This window comes from Neophocaena asiaeorientalis, unplaced genomic scaffold (assembly GCF_003031525.2).
Source record: "Neophocaena asiaeorientalis asiaeorientalis breed wild unplaced genomic scaffold, Neophocaena_asiaeorientalis_V1.1 scaffold264, whole genome shotgun sequence".
In the NCBI taxonomy this organism is placed as follows: domain Eukaryota; kingdom Metazoa; phylum Chordata; class Mammalia; order Artiodactyla; family Phocoenidae; genus Neophocaena; species Neophocaena asiaeorientalis.
The window spans coordinates 3,191,898-3,210,136 of NW_020185332.1; the positions used below are offsets into that span (position 1 = coordinate 3,191,898).

General features: G+C 36.8%; 1 protein-coding gene across 13 annotated transcripts in view; it reads left to right on the plus strand.

Annotated features, from left to right (window-relative positions):
• HERC1 (HECT and RLD domain containing E3 ubiquitin protein ligase family member 1) overlaps positions 1–18,239 on the plus strand; it is a 210,876-nt gene that overhangs the window by 139,469 nt on the left and 53,168 nt on the right. For 11 of the 13 annotated variants that reach the window (XM_024735254.1, XM_024735265.1, XM_024735262.1 and 8 more), the window contains exons 41-48: positions 4,772–4,888; positions 9,054–9,285; positions 10,527–10,651; positions 11,664–11,884; positions 12,849–13,117; positions 13,879–13,931; positions 14,616–14,816; positions 15,534–15,708. In XM_024735254.1, the coding sequence (XP_024591022.1) occupies positions 4,772–4,888; positions 9,054–9,285; positions 10,527–10,651; positions 11,664–11,884; positions 12,849–13,117; positions 13,879–13,931; positions 14,616–14,816; positions 15,534–15,708 (1,393 nt within the window). The remainder of the gene's footprint in view (positions 1–4,771; positions 4,889–9,053; positions 9,286–10,526; positions 10,652–11,663; positions 11,885–12,848; positions 13,118–13,878; positions 13,932–14,615; positions 14,817–15,533; positions 15,709–18,239) is intronic. The other 2 variants (XM_024735258.1, XM_024735267.1) reach the window with 1 other exon arrangement.

An 18,239-nucleotide genomic window follows, 5' to 3' on the forward strand; every position in this document is an offset into this window, starting at 1 on the left:
ATGAAATGACTCTCTTTATCTGTGTTAATACTGTTTGCCCTTAAATCTGCTTTATCTGGTATAAATGTAGCCACTTCTGAATTTTTTATTTGTTTTATAATCATGTATCTTCTCCCATCATTTTACCTTTAACTTATTTGGGTCTTTGTATTTAAAGTAGATTTCTTAAAGGTAGCCTATAGTTGGGTCCAGCTTTCAAAATTCAGCCTTACGTTCTCTACCTTTTAATTGGGATGTTTAGACCATTTACCTTTACTGTGATTATTGTTATAGCTGGGTTTAAATCTACCTTCTTTTTTTTCATCTCATCAGTTCTTTGTTTCCTTTTTTCTCTTTTTCTATCTCCTTTGAATTAAACGAATATTTTTAAAATTCCATTTTATCTCCTTTGTTGGCTTACTAGCTATCCTTGCTGTTGTGTTATTAGAGATTACTTTCAGGTTTATAGTATGCATTCTTAATTATCACAGTCTACTTTCAAGTAATGTTATACCACTTCATGTATAATAAAAGAATCTAACAATAGTATGCTTTCATTTCCCCTTTCGCAGCCTTTGTACTTTTGTTATTATAAATTTAACTTCTATGAATCTTATAAAGCCCCATAATACATTATTATTTTTGCTGTATATAGCCAATTATCTTTTAAAGATATTTTAAAAAACTAAAGTATGTATTTTTTATTTACTCACATATTTTCTAGTTCTGAGATTCTTTATTCTTTTATGTATATCAATATTTGCATCTGGTATCATTTCCTTCTGCTTTAAAGACTTCCTTTAACATTTCTTGTAGTGATCTGCTAGTGATGAATTCTTTTGGCTCTTATATGTCCAAAAGAGTCTATTTCACCTTACTTTTTGAAAAAATATTTTCACTGGGAATAGAATTCTATATTGACAGTTGTTTCTTTTTCTTCAGTACTTTAAGGTGTTGCTCTACTGTCTTCTGATTTGCATTGTTTCCAGTGATAAGTCTTCTGTCTTTCTAATGTTGATGTAATACGCCTTTTTCTCTGGCTGCTTTTAAGATTTTTCTTTTTATCACTGGGCTTAAGCAATTTGATTGTGATCTGCCCTGGTGTAGTTTTTTTCATGTTTCTTGTGCTTGGGGTTTATTGAGGTTTTTGGACATGTAGGTTTAAAGTTGTCCATTAAATTTGGAAATTTTTCATTCATTATTTTTTTCAGATTTTTTTCTGTTCCACTACTCCTCCATTTCAGTGTCTCCAGTTTCATATATGTTAAGACACTTGCAGTTATCCCACAGATCACAATCACTGATGCTCTGCTCTGTTTTTGTTTTCAATTCTTTTTCCTGTCTGTGTTTGATTTTGGATAATTTTTATTGTTGTGCCTTCTGGTCACTAATATTTTCTTCTGCAGTGTCTAATCTGCTCTTAATCCCATCCAGTGTATGTTTCCCTTCAGATATTGTAGTTTTCTAGAAGTTCTGTATGTTTTTTTTTTTTAAATCTCCCATGTCTTTTTTAACATACTCAGTCTTTCCTCTGCCTTACAGAATACATGGAATAACAGTTCTCATTATTAAAACAGTTATATTCTGTGAACACAGAATTAGTGAAAACTGAACCATTGTTCTCTAGGGAAAATACAGGGCTAGATTTCTGTGAGCTTCTGGTCACACTTTGTCAACTGATCAATATATAACCTTATTTTATGTGTGTTTCGATTTAAAGACACCATATTTAATATGTGTTGTTGATTCATTAGCATTGAACTCATGGCCAGCAACACTATTAACTCATGCATGCGTGAAGCTTAACACTTACATTTTCTCCGTAAGGCACATTTTAGCCTTCTTGCACTTAGGAACACTAGACAGCATTTCAGCACTATACTTGGGGGTCATTTTAAACAATGAAATTACCAACAAAAAGCACAAAAAATGCAAAAGAAGTAACACTAAATAGCATGAAAGGACACTTGTTATAGTCTGAGGGCTGAAATAAGAATACAGAGCATCACCTTGTTTGACCTCAGCTGGGAACAAATGCATCAGAAGACTGAATTTTTTGGTCACCCTGTGCATGTGAATGACTGTGAAAGTGCCATGAGTATTGATTTTGGAGTTACAAATTAACTTAAAGGAGTAGATTAATTGGCAGATAGGGAATCCACAATTAACGAGAATCAAGTGTATTTATAGTATGTTTTAATGTCTGTGGTACTTAATTTATCAATTATTTCTAGATCTGTTTCTATTAATTTTTCTCCTCATCTTGAATTGTGTTTTCTTGTTTCTTTGCACGTTTGGTAATTTTTCATTGGGTACCAGACATTGTGAATTTTACCTAGTTGGGTGCTGGATATTTTGTATTTCGTTCATTGTATTAAACTTTGTTCTAGAATTCAGTTAAGTAACTTGAAAACAATTTGATTCTTTCAAGACTTCCTTTTAAGCTTTGTTAGGTGGGACCAGGACAGCCTTTAGTTTGTTTAGTATTGTATCTAATACCTTATGCATTACAAAGTTTTTTCATTCTGGCTTGTTGTAACACAAACTTCCCAACCCTATGTGAGCTCTAAGGATTGTTCTGCCTGCTACTTCTTGGTGATTCTTTCCCTAGCTTTGGATAGTTGCTGTATTAGCATCAGCTGAGGACTTGAGGGGAAGAGGACCCTCTGCACATTTCTGGAATTCTCTATGTAGCTGCCCTCTTTCCATACAGATCTCCCCTTTCTGGATTCTGCCCTGTGAATTCTAGCCACTTTTGAACTCTCTACTCTGTCTCCGCCATTCAGAGAGACCATTGAGTTTGGCTTGAATTTACCCTCCCTGACCTGCAGTTTGGGAAGTTCTTTCCAGGCAGTAAGCTAAGGCAGTTGTACACCTTGCCTCATTTGATTCTCTTCTCTCAGGGATCACCGTCCTACACTACCTATTGTCCAATATCTGCAGACTGTTGTTTGATAATTTTTGTCTGTTTTTTTAGTTGTTTAAGGTGAGGGTAAATCTAGTCTCTGTTACTCTACCGTGGCAAGGAGAAGTCCATCAGATATATCAGGGCTATCACCACTGTAGCAGTAATGACATTTTTTTAAGCAAAAATGAGAGTTATAGTCTTCCCTCCCTCCATCCTTCCCTCTTTCCCTCCTTCCCTTCTTCCTTACTAATTCAATTTGAAAGCCATTAAGTGGGGCCAAGCTAGGGAGGCACTCATGCCAGCAGAGTATGGGAGGTGCATGGCATGGTAGTCCAGTATGGGTTGTCAGAGCCAGATTGGGGTGAAAAAAAAAACACCTCATGTGTGTGGGGAGTGGCCTGGCATAACGTTTTGGAGTCCAAGTGGGGCAAAGAAGTGTCCATATGGCCTGGCACTAGGTGTCAGAACCATATAGGGTGAAGAGGGCCTCCACTGGCAGCTGTCCACTGCGAGGGCCTTGGGACAGTGATGCTTCAGTAGCAGTACACACACCTAGTGCCAAGATCCTGTCTTTTAAATACCATTCTCTACTAGAAGGAACCTTGATCTTCTGAGAGAGAAATGGCTGATTTCAGGTCTCAGTATGAGATGAGCCTAGAATAGCTTGTGCCATAAAGTGACAAAGTACTCAGAGAATGATGGGCACAGGCTGGAAGGATATAGAAATCAGAGTGAAGGGACATCCACTGGCCAAATCTGGGAGATTTGGGGCATAAAAATAAATAATAATTACAATAACAGATAGTAACTCATGAATGCAATGAGAATCCGTAACCCTATACTGATGGAGAAAGGAGAAGCTTTGCTTTAGAGTGGAATACCAACTGATGAATCTGAAAGCAATGATGGACTTAAAAAAACCCATCATTTTGTCAACCGTTGTAATGATAATTAATTCAGCCAGTAAGCATAAATGGATGCAGAGTGAAACTGATGAAGAATGAGATATTTACCTATTCTCATAGTGTTTTCCCACAAATACTTACTAATTACAAAGAAAATTAAAAAAAGAGTACCTTTACAATGGAGAAACCTGGCAGATACCAGCTTCACTCAAGTGATCAAAGTTAACATCATCAAGTTAACCTTGTCAGACCCATCATAATAGGACAACATGAAATCATGAACCATCTAATAGAATGCAGTAAGAAGAGGGCAACATCAGTTTTGCGCTTCTCCTGCCAAAATGCACAACCTGACATCAGATTGAGGGACTTTCTACCCTATAACTGGCCTGGAATCTTCAAAGTATCAAAGTGAAGGAGACTGAAGAGACATGAAAATTAAATGTAAAGATGATCCTGGATTGGATCCTTTGCTGTAAAGAACGTTATCAGGACTTTCCTTGCAACTAGAATGGAATCTGGATTAGATGATAATTGTTAATTTCCTGACTTTGATAGTTGCCTTGTGGTTATACAGGAGAATGTTGTTATTTGTAAGAGTAATATATTAATGTATTCAGGGAAGATGGAGCATTATGTCTGCTACTTACTCTCCAGTGGTTCAAGGGTAAAAGAATTCTTTGTACTATTCTTACAAATTTTTGTAAAGCTTGAAATTTTTTGTCAGTAGGAAACTATTTTTTAAAAAGAAAACAAACATTTTTTTCAGCAGGTTTGTCTATAGCTAGTTTATCTTTAAGAAAAACCTTAAAAAGCTATATCAGATTTAATCATATTTAGTTACTAGAGAATTCTTAGTAGAGTAACATTTCATTATATTTGGACACTATTAAGAAAATTGGGAATTATGGTTACTATAAGAATACCTTTTATTCATGGCATATAGTGATATTTAGGACTTCTCTTTCTTTTGTCTCAGCCTTGTCAGACCCAAGCAGTAGACTTTCAACTTCTCCTCCTCCTCCAGCAATTGCAGTACCCTTGTTGGAAATGGGGTTCTCTCTCCGGCAGATTGCGAAAGCCATGGAAGCCACAGGTAGTATAATTTTTTTTAATGTTTTTTTAATTGGAGTATGATTGCTTTACAATGTTGTGTTAGTTTCTGCTGTAGAGTGAAGTGAATCAGCTATATGTATACATATGTCCCCTCCCTGCTGGACCTCCCTCCCTCCCCATCCCACCCATCTAGGTCATCACGGAGCACCGAGCTGAGCTCCCTGTGCTGTACAGCAGGTTCCCACTAGCTATCTGTTTTATACATGGTACTGTATATATGTCAAACCTAATCTCCCAATTCATCTCACCCTCCTTTTCCCCTCTGTGTCAACATGTCCGTTCTCTACGTCTGTGTTTCTATTCCTGCCCTGCAAACAGGTTCATCTGTACCATTTTTCTAGATTCCACATATATGCATTAATATTTGATATTTGTTTTTCTCTTTCTGACTTACTTCACTCTGTATGACAGACTCTAGGTCCATCCACATCTCTACAAATGACCCAGTTTCATTTCTTTTTATGGCTGAGTAATATTTCTTTATATATATGTACCACATCTTCTTATCCATTCCTCTGTCAATGGACATTTAGGTTGCTTCCATGTCCTGGCTATTGTAAATAGTGCTGCAGTGAACATTGGGATACATGTGTCTTTTTGAATTACAGTTTTCTCAGGGTATATGCCCAGTAGTGAGATTGCTGGATCATACGGTAATTCTATTTTTAGTTTTTTAAGGAACCTCCATACTGTTCTCCATAGTGGCTGTATCAGTTTACATTCCCACCAACAGTGCAGAAGGGTTCCCTTTTCTCCACACCCTATCCAGCATTTATTGGTTGTAGACTTTTTGATGATGACCATTCTGACTGGTGTGAGGTGATACCTCACTGAAGTTTTGATTTGCATTTCTCTAATGATTAGTGATGTTGAGCATCTTTTCATGTGCCTCTTGGCCATCTGTATGTCTTCTTTGGTGAAATGTCTACTCAGGTCTTCCACCCACTTTTTGATTGGGTTGTTTGTTTTTTTGATACTGAGCTGCATGAGCTGTTTGTATACTTTGGAGATGAATCCTTTGTCCGTTGCTTTATTTGCAAATATTTTCTCCCAACGTGTGGGTTGTCTTTTCGTCTTGTTTATGGTTTCCTTTGCTGTGCAAAAGCTTTTAAGGTTCATTAGGTCCCATTTGCTTATTTTTGTTTTCATTTTCATTACTCTAGGAGGTGAGTCATAAAAGACCTTGATATGATTTATGTTTTCCTCTAAGAGTTTTATCATGTCCAGTCCTACATTTAGGTCTTTAATCCATTTTGAATTTATTTTTGTATGTGATGTTAGGGAGTGTTCTAATTTCATTCTTTCACAGGTAGTTGTCCAGTTTTCCCAGCACCATTTACTGAAGAGGCTGTCTTTTCTCCATTGTTTATTCTTGCCTCCTTTATCATAGATTAGGTGACCAGAGGTGCATGGGTTTATCTCTGGGCTTTCTATCCTGTACCGTTGATCTATATTTCTGTTTTTGTGCAAGTACCTTGCTGTCTTGATTACTGTAGCTTTGTAGTTGGGGAGCCCGATTCCTCCAGCTCCGTTTTCTTTCTCAAGATTGCTTTGGCTGTTCGGGGTCTTTTGTGTTTCCGTACAAATTGTGAAATTTTTTGTTCTAGTTCTGTGAAAAATGCCATTTGGTAATTTGATAGGGATTGCGTTGAACCTGTAGATTGCTTTGGGTAGAAGAGTCATTTTCACAACATTGATTCTTCCAATCCAGGAGCATGGTATATCTCTCCATCTGTTTGTGTCATCTTTGATTTCTTTCATCACTGTTTTATAGTTTTCTGAGTCCAGGTCTTTTGCCTCCTTAGGTAGGTTTATTCCTAGGTATGTTATTCTTTTTGTTGCAGTGGTAAATGGGAGTGTTTCCTTAATTTCTCTTTCTGATCTTTCATTGTTGGTGTATAGGAATGCAAGAGATTTCTGTCCATTAATTTTGTATCTTGCAACCTTACCAAATTCATTGATTAGTTCTAGTAGTTTTCTGGTGGCATCTTTAGGATTTTCTATGTATAGTATGATGTCATCTGCAAACAGTGACCGTTTTACTTCTTCTTTTCCAATTTGTATTCCTTTTATTTTTCTTACTGTAACTTTTTATGTATCATTATATGCAATTATGAGAAGCACCATCTTTATTAAAGGCAGTATGTTTTTTAAGAGGCCATAAAGGTTTGTAAGATTTTTAACACAAGATTCAGTTACAGTGGCAACATAGCAGACAGTCTTAAACTGATAGCATGAATAACTAATTATTTTGCCCAAAGTCAGTATTAGACCTTTTTTTCCCCCTGTTCAAATAAATCGGTGTTGAATTTTGTCAAAAGCTTTTTCTGCATCTATTGAGATGATCATATGGTTTTTATCCTTCAATTTGTTAACATGGTGTATCACATTGATTGATTTGCAATATTGTAAATAGTGCTGCAGTGAACATTGGGATACATGTGTCTTTTTGAATTACAGTTTTCTCAGGGTATATGCCCAGTAGTGAGATTGCTGGATCATACGGTAATTCTATTTTTAGTTTTTTAAGGAACCTCCATACTGTTCTCCATAGTGGCTGTATCAGTTTACATTCCCACCAACAGTGCAGAAGGGTTCCCTTTTCTCCACACCCTATCCAGCATTTATTGGTTGTAGACTTTTTGATGATGACCATTCTGACTGGTGTGAGGTGATACCTCACTGAAGTTTTGATTTGCATTTCTCTAATGATTAGTGATGTTGAGCATCTTTTCATGTGCCTCTTGGCCATCTGTATGTCTTCTTTGGTGAAATGTCTACTCAGGTCTTCCACCCACTTTTTGATTGGGTTGTTTGTTTTTTTGATACTGAGCTGCATGAGCTGTTTGTATACTTTGGAGATGAATCCTTTGTCCGTTGCTTTATTTGCAAATATTTTCTCCCAACGTGTGGGTTGTCTTTTCGTCTTGTTTATGGTTTCCTTTGCTGTGCAAAAGCTTTTAAGGTTCATTAGGTCCCATTTGCTTATTTTTGTTTTCATTTTCATTACTCTAGGAGGTGAGTCATAAAAGACCTTGATATGATTTATGTTTTCCTCTAAGAGTTTTATCATGTCCAGTCCTACATTTAGGTCTTTAATCCATTTTGAATTTATTTTTGTATGTGATGTTAGGGAGTGTTCTAATTTCATTCTTTCACAGGTAGTTGTCCAGTTTTCCCAGCACCATTTACTGAAGAGGCTGTCTTTTCTCCATTGTTTATTCTTGCCTCCTTTATCATAGATTAGGTGACCAGAGGTGCATGGGTTTATCTCTGGGCTTTCTATCCTGTACCGTTGATCTATATTTCTGTTTTTGTGCAAGTACCTTGCTGTCTTGATTACTGTAGCTTTGTAGTTGGGGAGCCCGATTCCTCCAGCTCCGTTTTCTTTCTCAAGATTGCTTTGGCTGTTCGGGGTCTTTTGTGTTTCCGTACAAATTGTGAAATTTTTTGTTCTAGTTCTGTGAAAAATGCCATTTGGTAATTTGATAGGGATTGCGTTGAACCTGTAGATTGCTTTGGGTAGAAGACTCATTTTCACAACATTGATTCTTCCAATCCAGGAGCATGGTATATCTCTCCATCTGTTTGTGTCATCTTTGATTTCTTTCATCACTGTTTTATAGTTTTCTGAGTCCAGGTCTTTTGCCTCCTTAGGTAGGTTTATTCCTAGGTATGTTATTCTTTTTGTTGCAGTGGTAAATGGGAGTGTTTCCTTAATTTCTCTTTCTGATCTTTCATTGTTGGTGTATAGGAATGCAAGAGATTTCTGTCCATTAATTTTGTATCTTGCAACCTTACCAAATTCATTGATTAGTTCTAGTAGTTTTCTGGTGGCATCTTTAGGATTTTCTATGTATAGTATGATGTCATCTGCAAACAGTGACCGTTTTACTTCTTCTTTTCCAATTTGTATTCCTTTTATTTTTCTTACTGTAACTTTTTATGTATCATTATATGCAATTATGAGAAGCACCATCTTTATTAAAGGCAGTATGTTTTTTAAGAGGCCATAAAGGTTTGTAAGATTTTTAACACAAGATTCAGTTACAGTGGCAACATAGCAGACAGTCTTAAACTGATAGCATGAATAACTAATTATTTTGCCCAAAGTCAGTATTAGACCTTTTTTTCCCCCTGTTCAGGTGCTCGAGGAGAGGCTGATGCCCAGAACATCACTGTCCTTGCCATGTGGATGATAGAGCACCCTGGGCATGAGGATGAGGAGGAGCCCCAGTCAGGCAGCACAGCCGACTCAAGGCACGGAGCCACAGTTGTAGGCAGTGGTGGGAAGTCAAATGATCCCTGCTATTTGCAGTCACCAGGAGACATACCATCAGCTGATGCTGCTGAAATGGAGGAAGGCTTTAGTGAAAGGTGAAATTCCAATTTCCATATTTCTGTTCCATGTGTTATAAATGGTACCCCAAGAACCCCATTATGTCCCTTCATAGATGCTTCTAATGGTATATAAGGTTGATAACTAGAGAGAGATGAAAAGGTGGACATTTCAGTTACAAGCTTATGTTTCTGTGAAGCACCCTTAACAGAATGACATGACAGGTTTTGACTTGAATGATGTTTTTATGAAAATAAGGAAATAATTTTAATATAAAATTGCTGAAAAGAAGAAACTAAAAATTAAAATAAGTTTATTCTGAAATAAAGTAAACATGCTGATAAAATAATTTTATATAAGAGATATAAACTAGAATGTTCATTTTAATATAAATTGACTTAAAGTAATGCATTCAATAGAAATGGACTTTTCAATCTTTTTTGTTTCTTAATATGGGTTTATATTTTCATTTCTTCTTTAGTTTTTAATATCCAGTACAATACCCCCCTTTTTAAAGTTGTGAAATGAATTCTCTGATAATGCCTAGCCTAAAAAGAAATGTAATAAAATATTCTGTAATTCTTTCTAAAATCCTCCCCCTTCAGCACTTCTTATGACTTTAAATCTTCGTTTCATTTTAGCTCATGAAGTTATATGGGGGGCTCTTGTCTTATATTAATATGCAGACTTTTTCTGACAAGCTTAATAAATATTTTCATAACTTATTTTGAAATACCTGTTTTTCCAAGGCAAGGATTCCCAATTGTTTCAATTTTTAAGTATTTAATCATTTAGGATTTCGTTAAAGCCATTGACCTCATTTGAATTTAAACTCGCATTAAGCGTAATTTCATTGTTGGTGTATTTCAAAACCAATTAAAATTATTGCTCAGGGCAATATGACATATTTATAAGCCAGACACAAAAGATATGTTTCAAAACATATTTTGGGGCTTCCCTGGTGGCGCAGTGGTTGAGAGTCCGCCTGCTGATGCAGGGGAAATGGGATTGTGTCCCGGTCCGGGAAGATCCCACATGCCGCAGAGCGGCTGGGCCCGTGAGCCATGGTCGCTGGGCCTGCGCGTCCGGAGCCTGTTCTCCGCAACGGGAGAAGCCACAGCAGTGAGAGGCCCGCTTACCGCAAAACAAACAAACAAACAAACATATTTTGTTCTCGATAATATTTGGAGAAAAAAGTACTACAAGCAAGCTTGCACCTGTGCTTTCTGTTCATGATGATTTTTAAAAATGTGTGTTGCTTTCAAACTTGCTCTTTTAGCCCTGATAATCTGGATCATGTAGAGAATGCAGCTTCTGGAAGTGGACCACCCGCTAGGGGTCGCTCAGCAGTTACAAGAAGGCACAAGTTTGATTTAGCTGCTCGAACATTGCTAGCAAGAGCAGGTAAGTGTATGTTTCACATCCTTCTCTTGGTGAAAGTATTATATAGTTTGTTTATATTTTAAAGTAAATGTAAAAGCAACATTAAAAAAGATGTAAACTAATGATACTAAGTATTCAGTACCTCCACATTAAAAGAGCAACTATTTGCATATTACTTTCTCTGCATTTATATAATTTTACATAATTTAAATCACAGCATACATTCATAGATTTATTTTTAAGTTCCCTCTGGGTGAAGGTGGCTATACTGGTCACTTGTAAATATTGAGAAATTTCATAAATGCTCTCTCTGCCCTCAAAATACTTATAATTTAAGAAGTGAAGATGCATGTTTAAGGCATCACTGATGAGAAGGAGCTAGAAAGAGCACTGTGCCAAAGTAGGCACTGGCTTTTCTGATGTACTTTGTGAATTTTAGGGCTTCACTACTAGGTAAGGCCCAGATAAGCAAAGATATATTTTTTCATTACCTTAGTAAATATTTTTAAGATTATGTTCTGGGCATGTGAAATTTAAATTATAGGGAATATATTTTCCAAACTAAAATCTAGAATTTGTCATTTGTCAAAACAGAGTTTAATCTTTGAACTATTAAAACGTAAATAATGATTCAGTAATTTATGGAAACAGAAAAACTGAGACTGTCTTAGAACATATAGGATGTGTATTTAATATTTAATGAAAGCGACTGACAAAAAAAAAAACTAAAAGGATAATAACAGCCCATATTTATTGAGTGTTCTTCTATATAACAAACATTATGAAATATTTTACATAGATTATCTTATTTAAACCTGTCAGCAGCTCTGCAAGGGATGAATACTATTATCCCCATTTCACAGAAGAGGAATATATATATATATGTTAGGTAAAGTTTTATGTCTGTGGTTTGGAATCCAATAAGTCAGCTGAGGTAGGCTCTCACCTGCATTGTATGGCAGTGAAGAACTGGCAAAATATTCAGAATTATTTTATACATGCAAATAAAATGCCTTTCTTGTTTTGTTCTGAGCGGGGTTATACCGCTCTGTGCAGGCCCATAGGAATCAAAGTCGGAGAGAAGGAATATCTTTGCAACAAGACCCAGGGGCATTGTATGACTTTAATTTAGATGAGGAATTGGAAATTGATCTTGATGATGAAGCGATGGAAGCTATGTTTGGACAAGACCTGACCAGTGACAACGATATTCTGGGAATGTGGATCCCAGAGGTACTGGATTGGCCTACCTGGGTGTGTGTGACTGCAGCGGGGGCTGCTCTGACTTATTTTCCTGCCCTCCTGTTCATACAGCTTACTAATAACAGCATTTCCTAGAGTTGTAACACTCTGAAAAGTCTGACATCTCATCCTAAAGTTTGGGGCTTTAACACTTGAGGTTACTTTGATACCTACAAACTAGTAAGAAAAAGTCTCTCTTGTTGCTTTCTCTGTGCGATTTTATTGCTTCTCTCCCCAGACTAGATGAATAGAGCCGTGCTGTGATAACTTGATTTCTGATATCAAAGATAGATTACAAAATAGGCATCAGGTCCCAGTCAGCTCTGCTGGGTGTTTAACATGGCTACTGTGCTTACCTTGCTATCTGAATGCATGCTCTTCTTCTTTATAGGTTCTATTTAATCACTGTAATGCCTCATTCTAGGAACCAGTGCCACCTAGATCTTGTAAATGCCTCCATCCAAGGGCAGGGTACATGATGGGTTTGTATGTTTACATTGTTTAGCATTACACTTTTTGTAGCAGGGAAACTGAGAAGTTCACAGGTATAAGTTCTATTGGAAAGAGCATATACCATATTATGTTAATAAGATAAATGAATCCAAATGACTTCTTAGAAATTCAGAGAATAGATATGCATGTTATGATCAGATGAAAGTAGTTGGTTCATTGGAGGGATTTTAAATCATTTGAGATGGGGCAGATTGTCATTTTTATTAATAACTTTTTTCTCAGTAGGATAGTCAGTTACTTTTATTGTCACTTACTAGTGTGAGGAAGGGGCAAAGAACACCTTCAGACTGTGTGATCTGGATTTTAATTTGAAAGAACTTTGTTATATAGCCTTGATGAACATCTTGCAAATATTCCAGCATATGTACACAAAATTGTTAATTTAATATAATAAATGATGTTTACCTCTTCTTAATTTTATGTTAACTTGACTAATAATTTGATATGAAATTATTTTGTGCAGCATGTTTGTGAGTCTGAAGACAGGGAAGAAGTGGTGGTATGTGAACTGTGTGAGTGCAGTGTTGTCAGCTTCAATCAGCACATGAAGAGAAATCACCCAGGCTGTGGGCGCAGTGCAAACCGCCAGGGCTATCGCAGCAACGGCTCCTATGTGGATGGCTGGTTCGGTGGTGAATGTGGGAGTGGAAATCCATACTACCTGCTATGTGGCAGCTGCAGGGAAAAGTACTTAGCCCTGAAGACCAAATCCAAGGCAACAAGTTCTGAAAGGTACCTTGAAATTGGATAGATAACCATACCCTCTGATCGAAGTACATAAAGTATCTCTCATTAAGACATGGGAATTGTAGCTTTTTTTATGTGAGGAGTAACCTTTAACCTTTTCTTTATAAAGACCTATGATTGCTGAATTGGGGACAAGGATGAGGGAGGTGGAAGAATTCAAGTTCCTGCCAGAGGTGGGAGCCTGTAGTCTGGGAACAGTTGGTATGGCCTCAGGTTCTTCACCGGAGCTTGACTGTGTTAACCTTTAATTTGTTGTCAAGTTGTGAGTGGGACCCTTGCTTTAACCTTCAGGAGGCTTATGTTCAATTTTTTTCTTTGGTGTTTCTCACCATAGTTTTGACATCTTAAGGTCTTTTTTCTTGATGAAAAATATAGACTGTTTAGATTAAATGAGCTTCCATGAAAATATTACTTCTTTATACCCTTGAATAGCAAATGTTTGCTATTGAGTAGGGTTTTTGCCCTTATTGTCAACTATTAAAGTCTTTAAGACGTTCTGGAATAGGTTTTGATTAAAAGCCTTATGTAGGTAACCTAGAAACCTCCCTAGTATTTTGGTAAAATAGTCATTAATTTTGTAAACACTTAATACCAATAGTTTTTATTACATTAGCCCATAACATGAAACACACTTTTTAAATTTTGTGTTGCTTTATTAATGACTTTTTAAAATGTCCTAATGACGTAATTTGCACTTTGAGGCACTGTTTCATATAAAAACACAATGTTCTTCGTGTTTGGTGCAGGTACAAGGGACAAGCTCCAGATCTAATTGGCAAGCAGGACAGTGTGTATGAAGGTAGTTGTTGTGAGAGCTTCTTTATTTCACATGTATTTTTGTATGTACCTTCTGCTTAACATCTGTTACTAAAACTTACCTTCATGTGTTTGTTTGTATTCATGTACATGTTAACTTAAACTTCCCCCCAAAAGTTCAAGATAGTTTGGTAGCAACAGCCCTCGTTTTAAAAGGAAAAAGACCTGGGTCCTAATACTAGCTTTGCCACAGAATGTTAATTTCAGGTGGCATACATATTTTTTCAAAGTAGGGAAAGTATGTAGTACATTTTGAATTTCCATCCTAATTGAGGAAAGTAAAAGATAAAAAATTGAAGTGAGCATCAGTTTATCTGAAGCATTCATTTATTTGAAGTAACTCATTTCCTAATGATTATGGACAGGGTCAAGAACTTTTTGTTGGCCCCGTAACAATATTTTTTATTAGTTGAAACCTCCACTACCAACTGTAACATGTGCTTTTGGTTTAAATGGATTTGACTGCTCTGCCTCCCTTTCCCTTAGTCTCACTATAACTCAGGAGTGCAGTTTGGTTGGGTCACCAGGAGATGGTGCCGTAGTTCATTTTGTAGGCGCTCGGCTTTCAGTCCATCTGCATTTTAGACATATCTCAAAATAACCATTGCCAGCAGAGTTATTTCATGTTTATATTCACATACCATACACTTCTTTATTTAAATTCCAGAAGACTGGGACATGTTGGATGTTGATGAAGAGGAAAAGCTAACGGGTGAAGAAGAGTTTGAATTACTCGCTGGACCACTTGGTTTAAACGACCGCCGCATTGTACCAGAACCAGTCCAGTTCCCTGACAGTGATCCGTTGGGAGCATCAGTAGCAATGGTAACAGCGACCAACAGTATGGAAGAGACTCTGATGCAAATAGGTAAACTTGAAATGCTGATTGGCATGGATTTTATAGAGTCTATATTAATTTGCTTCTTAGAAAAGTAAATAATAATAATAAGGTAAAGGTTAATAATAATAAGGGTTCAACATTTCCTATCCCATCAAGTATCTGTAGCCAGTTATTCTAATGTTTTGAAGGTCTAGTATAATATTAAGTTTCTGATATTTTCTTTTTATAAAATATTGAAGTGATAAAAAGAAAATTTATAAAATGTAGGGGGTTTTTTGTTTGTATTAAACTTTGTGTTAAGAGAAACCTGGAAATGAATAAAAACCATTTTGCAGTATTTTTTAATTTCGGTGCGAGGGTATGGTAACTTTTTGCTGTATGGAGTACTAAATAAAGAATTGGCGCAGTACTGGTGACTCAGCCCTTTATGTGTACTCAAAGCATATTTTAAAAACTATATCTTTCCTATATTTGTTAATATCAGTAGAAGTGATACATGAGCAAAAATAAATAAAACCAAAAAAATTTAAGAATCATATTTTTCCTATAATAGATTATTGACTTAGAAATGTCCATTTCTCCCAAGCAATTTTCTGTATAACAAAGTTCCAGATGAGCAAAACACATTGATTTGCTTTAGTTCCTGGTAGCCTAGAACCTAGGTAGAATGGAAAATTTTTTCAGTAGTCCGGCTATTTTTTTTCTTACCTTCTTATAAACTAAGCAAAATGTTATTTTTTTCAGGTTGCCATGGCTCTGTAGAAAAGAGTTCCTCTGGGAGAATAACATTAGGTGAACAGGCAGCTGCCTTAGCAAACCCTCATGACCGGGTGGTGGCTTTAAGGAGAGTGACTGCTGCTGCTCAGGTTCTTCTGGCCAGAACCATGGTCATGAGAGCTCTGTCTCTTCTCTCAGTCAGGTAAGTGTTATTTTGTGTCAAAAGATGTTACGTTAGCTTCTAGTATGTATTAGACAGGAGTCTGGTATTGTTTGGGAGGATAGAAGTTTTAGAAACTTGAATAGCTACTGTTGAATGAAAGAAGTTAGACATAGTCATCATTATTATTCATTCATTCATTAATTCAGTCAGTCAGTCAGTCATTCAGTTAATGCTTAGCTCTTTTTAGGTAGAAAATATTGCCATTATAGTAACTGAATAAACTGAAAATTTTATTTTATTATCTGAAATGGGAAACCAAGGCTGTTGATCCATTTGGTGTAGGGTAAAACTAAAAGGTCGAGTGAGTTTTTTGCAGAGTTTACCAACTGTGTAGCTAAGTCAGCCTGTATATTCCATCGTGGAGACTCTTGCTGTGCTCATACTGTGGAGCATAATGTTAAAAAAGGGAAGAGTGCCAAGAATACCTAAAAGACATCCATTTAGGAAATGATTAAGTAGGGGTATTTAACAGTAAATCATGAAGAAAGAAGGACCCTGAAAGAAGAACTTAAAGTTTAGATGAGGACTTCCCTGGTGGCACAGTGGTTAAGAATCCGCCTGCCAATGCAGGGGACATGGGTTCGAGCCCTGGTCCGGGAAGATCCCACATGCTGCGGAGCAACTAAGCCCGTGCGCCACAACTACTGAGCCTGCGCTCTAGAGCCCGCAAGCCACAGCTACTGAAGCCCGCGCACCTAGAGCCCATGCTCTGCAAAACAAGAAACCACCGCAATGAGAAGCCCGTGCACCACAACGAAGAGTAGCCCCCGCTTGCCGCAACTAGAGAAAGCCTGAGCGCCACAACGAAGACCCAACACAGCCAAAAATAAATAAACAAATTTTAAAAAATGGATATTTAAAAAAATACTTAGATGAGACTGTATGGGGTTGGCTCAAGACTAGACAGTTCGGACTGTGGAAAATGAAGTTCAGAAACTGACTCACACGTGTAGATAAACATTTGATTTATGACAGTGCTTACATTACAGAGCAGTGAGGAAAGGATGGTCTTTTCCGTAACTTGGGCTAGGTCAGATGGTTTATTCACTTAAGGAAAAAAAATGAGTCTTGGCCCCAACCTCAAACTATATAAAGCAAGTATTTCCAAGTGGCTCTTAGGTCTAAATGTGAAATGTAAATCAATAAAGTTTCTATAAGATAACAGAGGAAGATTTTATTCTTGATATTGGAACAACCGGAGATTTCTTAAGCAAGTCACAAAAGACATTCACTTTAAGGAAAAAAATTGATAAATTGGACTACATTAAAAAAGAACTTCTGTTTAGCAAGTCATTTAGGAAGTAAAAAGGCAAAAAAGTTAAAGGAAAAAAAAAGCACTGAATGGGAGATGATCTTAGCAATGCATATAACCAACGCATATAACCAACAAAATATGTAAAGAATTCTTATAAACCAGTAAGAGAAAGACAGACAACCCAAAAGAAAAATGGACATAATGACAAAAGAGGCTCTCAAAATGGCCAATAAATATGAACAATGAGATGTTCAGTCACATTAGTCTTCAGAGAAATGAAAATGAAAACCCCATGAGATACTACTACACACCCATCAGAATGGCTAAAATTTAAAAGACTGGGGGGAAAAAAGTGATCATGACGGTGTGGAACACTTAGAACTCTCATACACTGTTGGTGAGAAAATAAATTGAGACAGTTACTTTGGAAGACTCTTTAATAGTACCAACTAAAGGTGAATATTAACATACTCTGTGACCCAGAAAAACACTTCTGGGTATATATCCAACAGAAATGCTTACATATGTGCACCCAAAGACATAAGCAAGAACATTTATAGCAGTACTATTCATAATAGCCCCATGCTCTCATCTGTATGGATAAATGAATTGTGCTTAATTTCATTTACATGGGCATATCTTTTTTTATTGTGCTTCGCAGATATTACATTTTTTTTTTTTACGAATTGAAGGTTTGTGGCAACCCTGTGTTGAGCAAGTCTATTGGCACCATTTTTCCAACAACATTTGCTCACTTCATGTCTCTGTCACATTTTAGTAATTCTTGCAATATTTCAAGCTTTTCCATTATTATTTGTCATGGTGATCTGTGATCAGTGATCTTTGATGTTACTATTACAAAAAGATTTCTGACGGCTCAGATGATGGTTAACATTATTTTTAAATTAAGGTATGTACATTGTTCTTTTTTAAAAAATAAGTATTTATTTTTGGCTGCATTTGGTCTTCGTTGGCTGCGTGCGGGCTTTCTCTAGTTGCAGCGAGCGGGGGCTACTCTTCGTTGCGGTGCGTGAGCTTCTCCTTGCGGTGGCTTCTCGTTGCGGAGCACGGACTATAGGCTCGCGAGCTTCAGTAGTTGTGGCACACGGGCTCAGTAGCTGTGGCTCGCGGGCTCTAGAGCGCAGGCTCAGTAGTTGTGGCACAGGAGCTTAGTTGCTCCACGGCTTGTGGGATCTTCCCGGACCAGGGCTCAAATCCGTGTCCCCTGCATTGGCAGGTGGATTCTTAATCTATA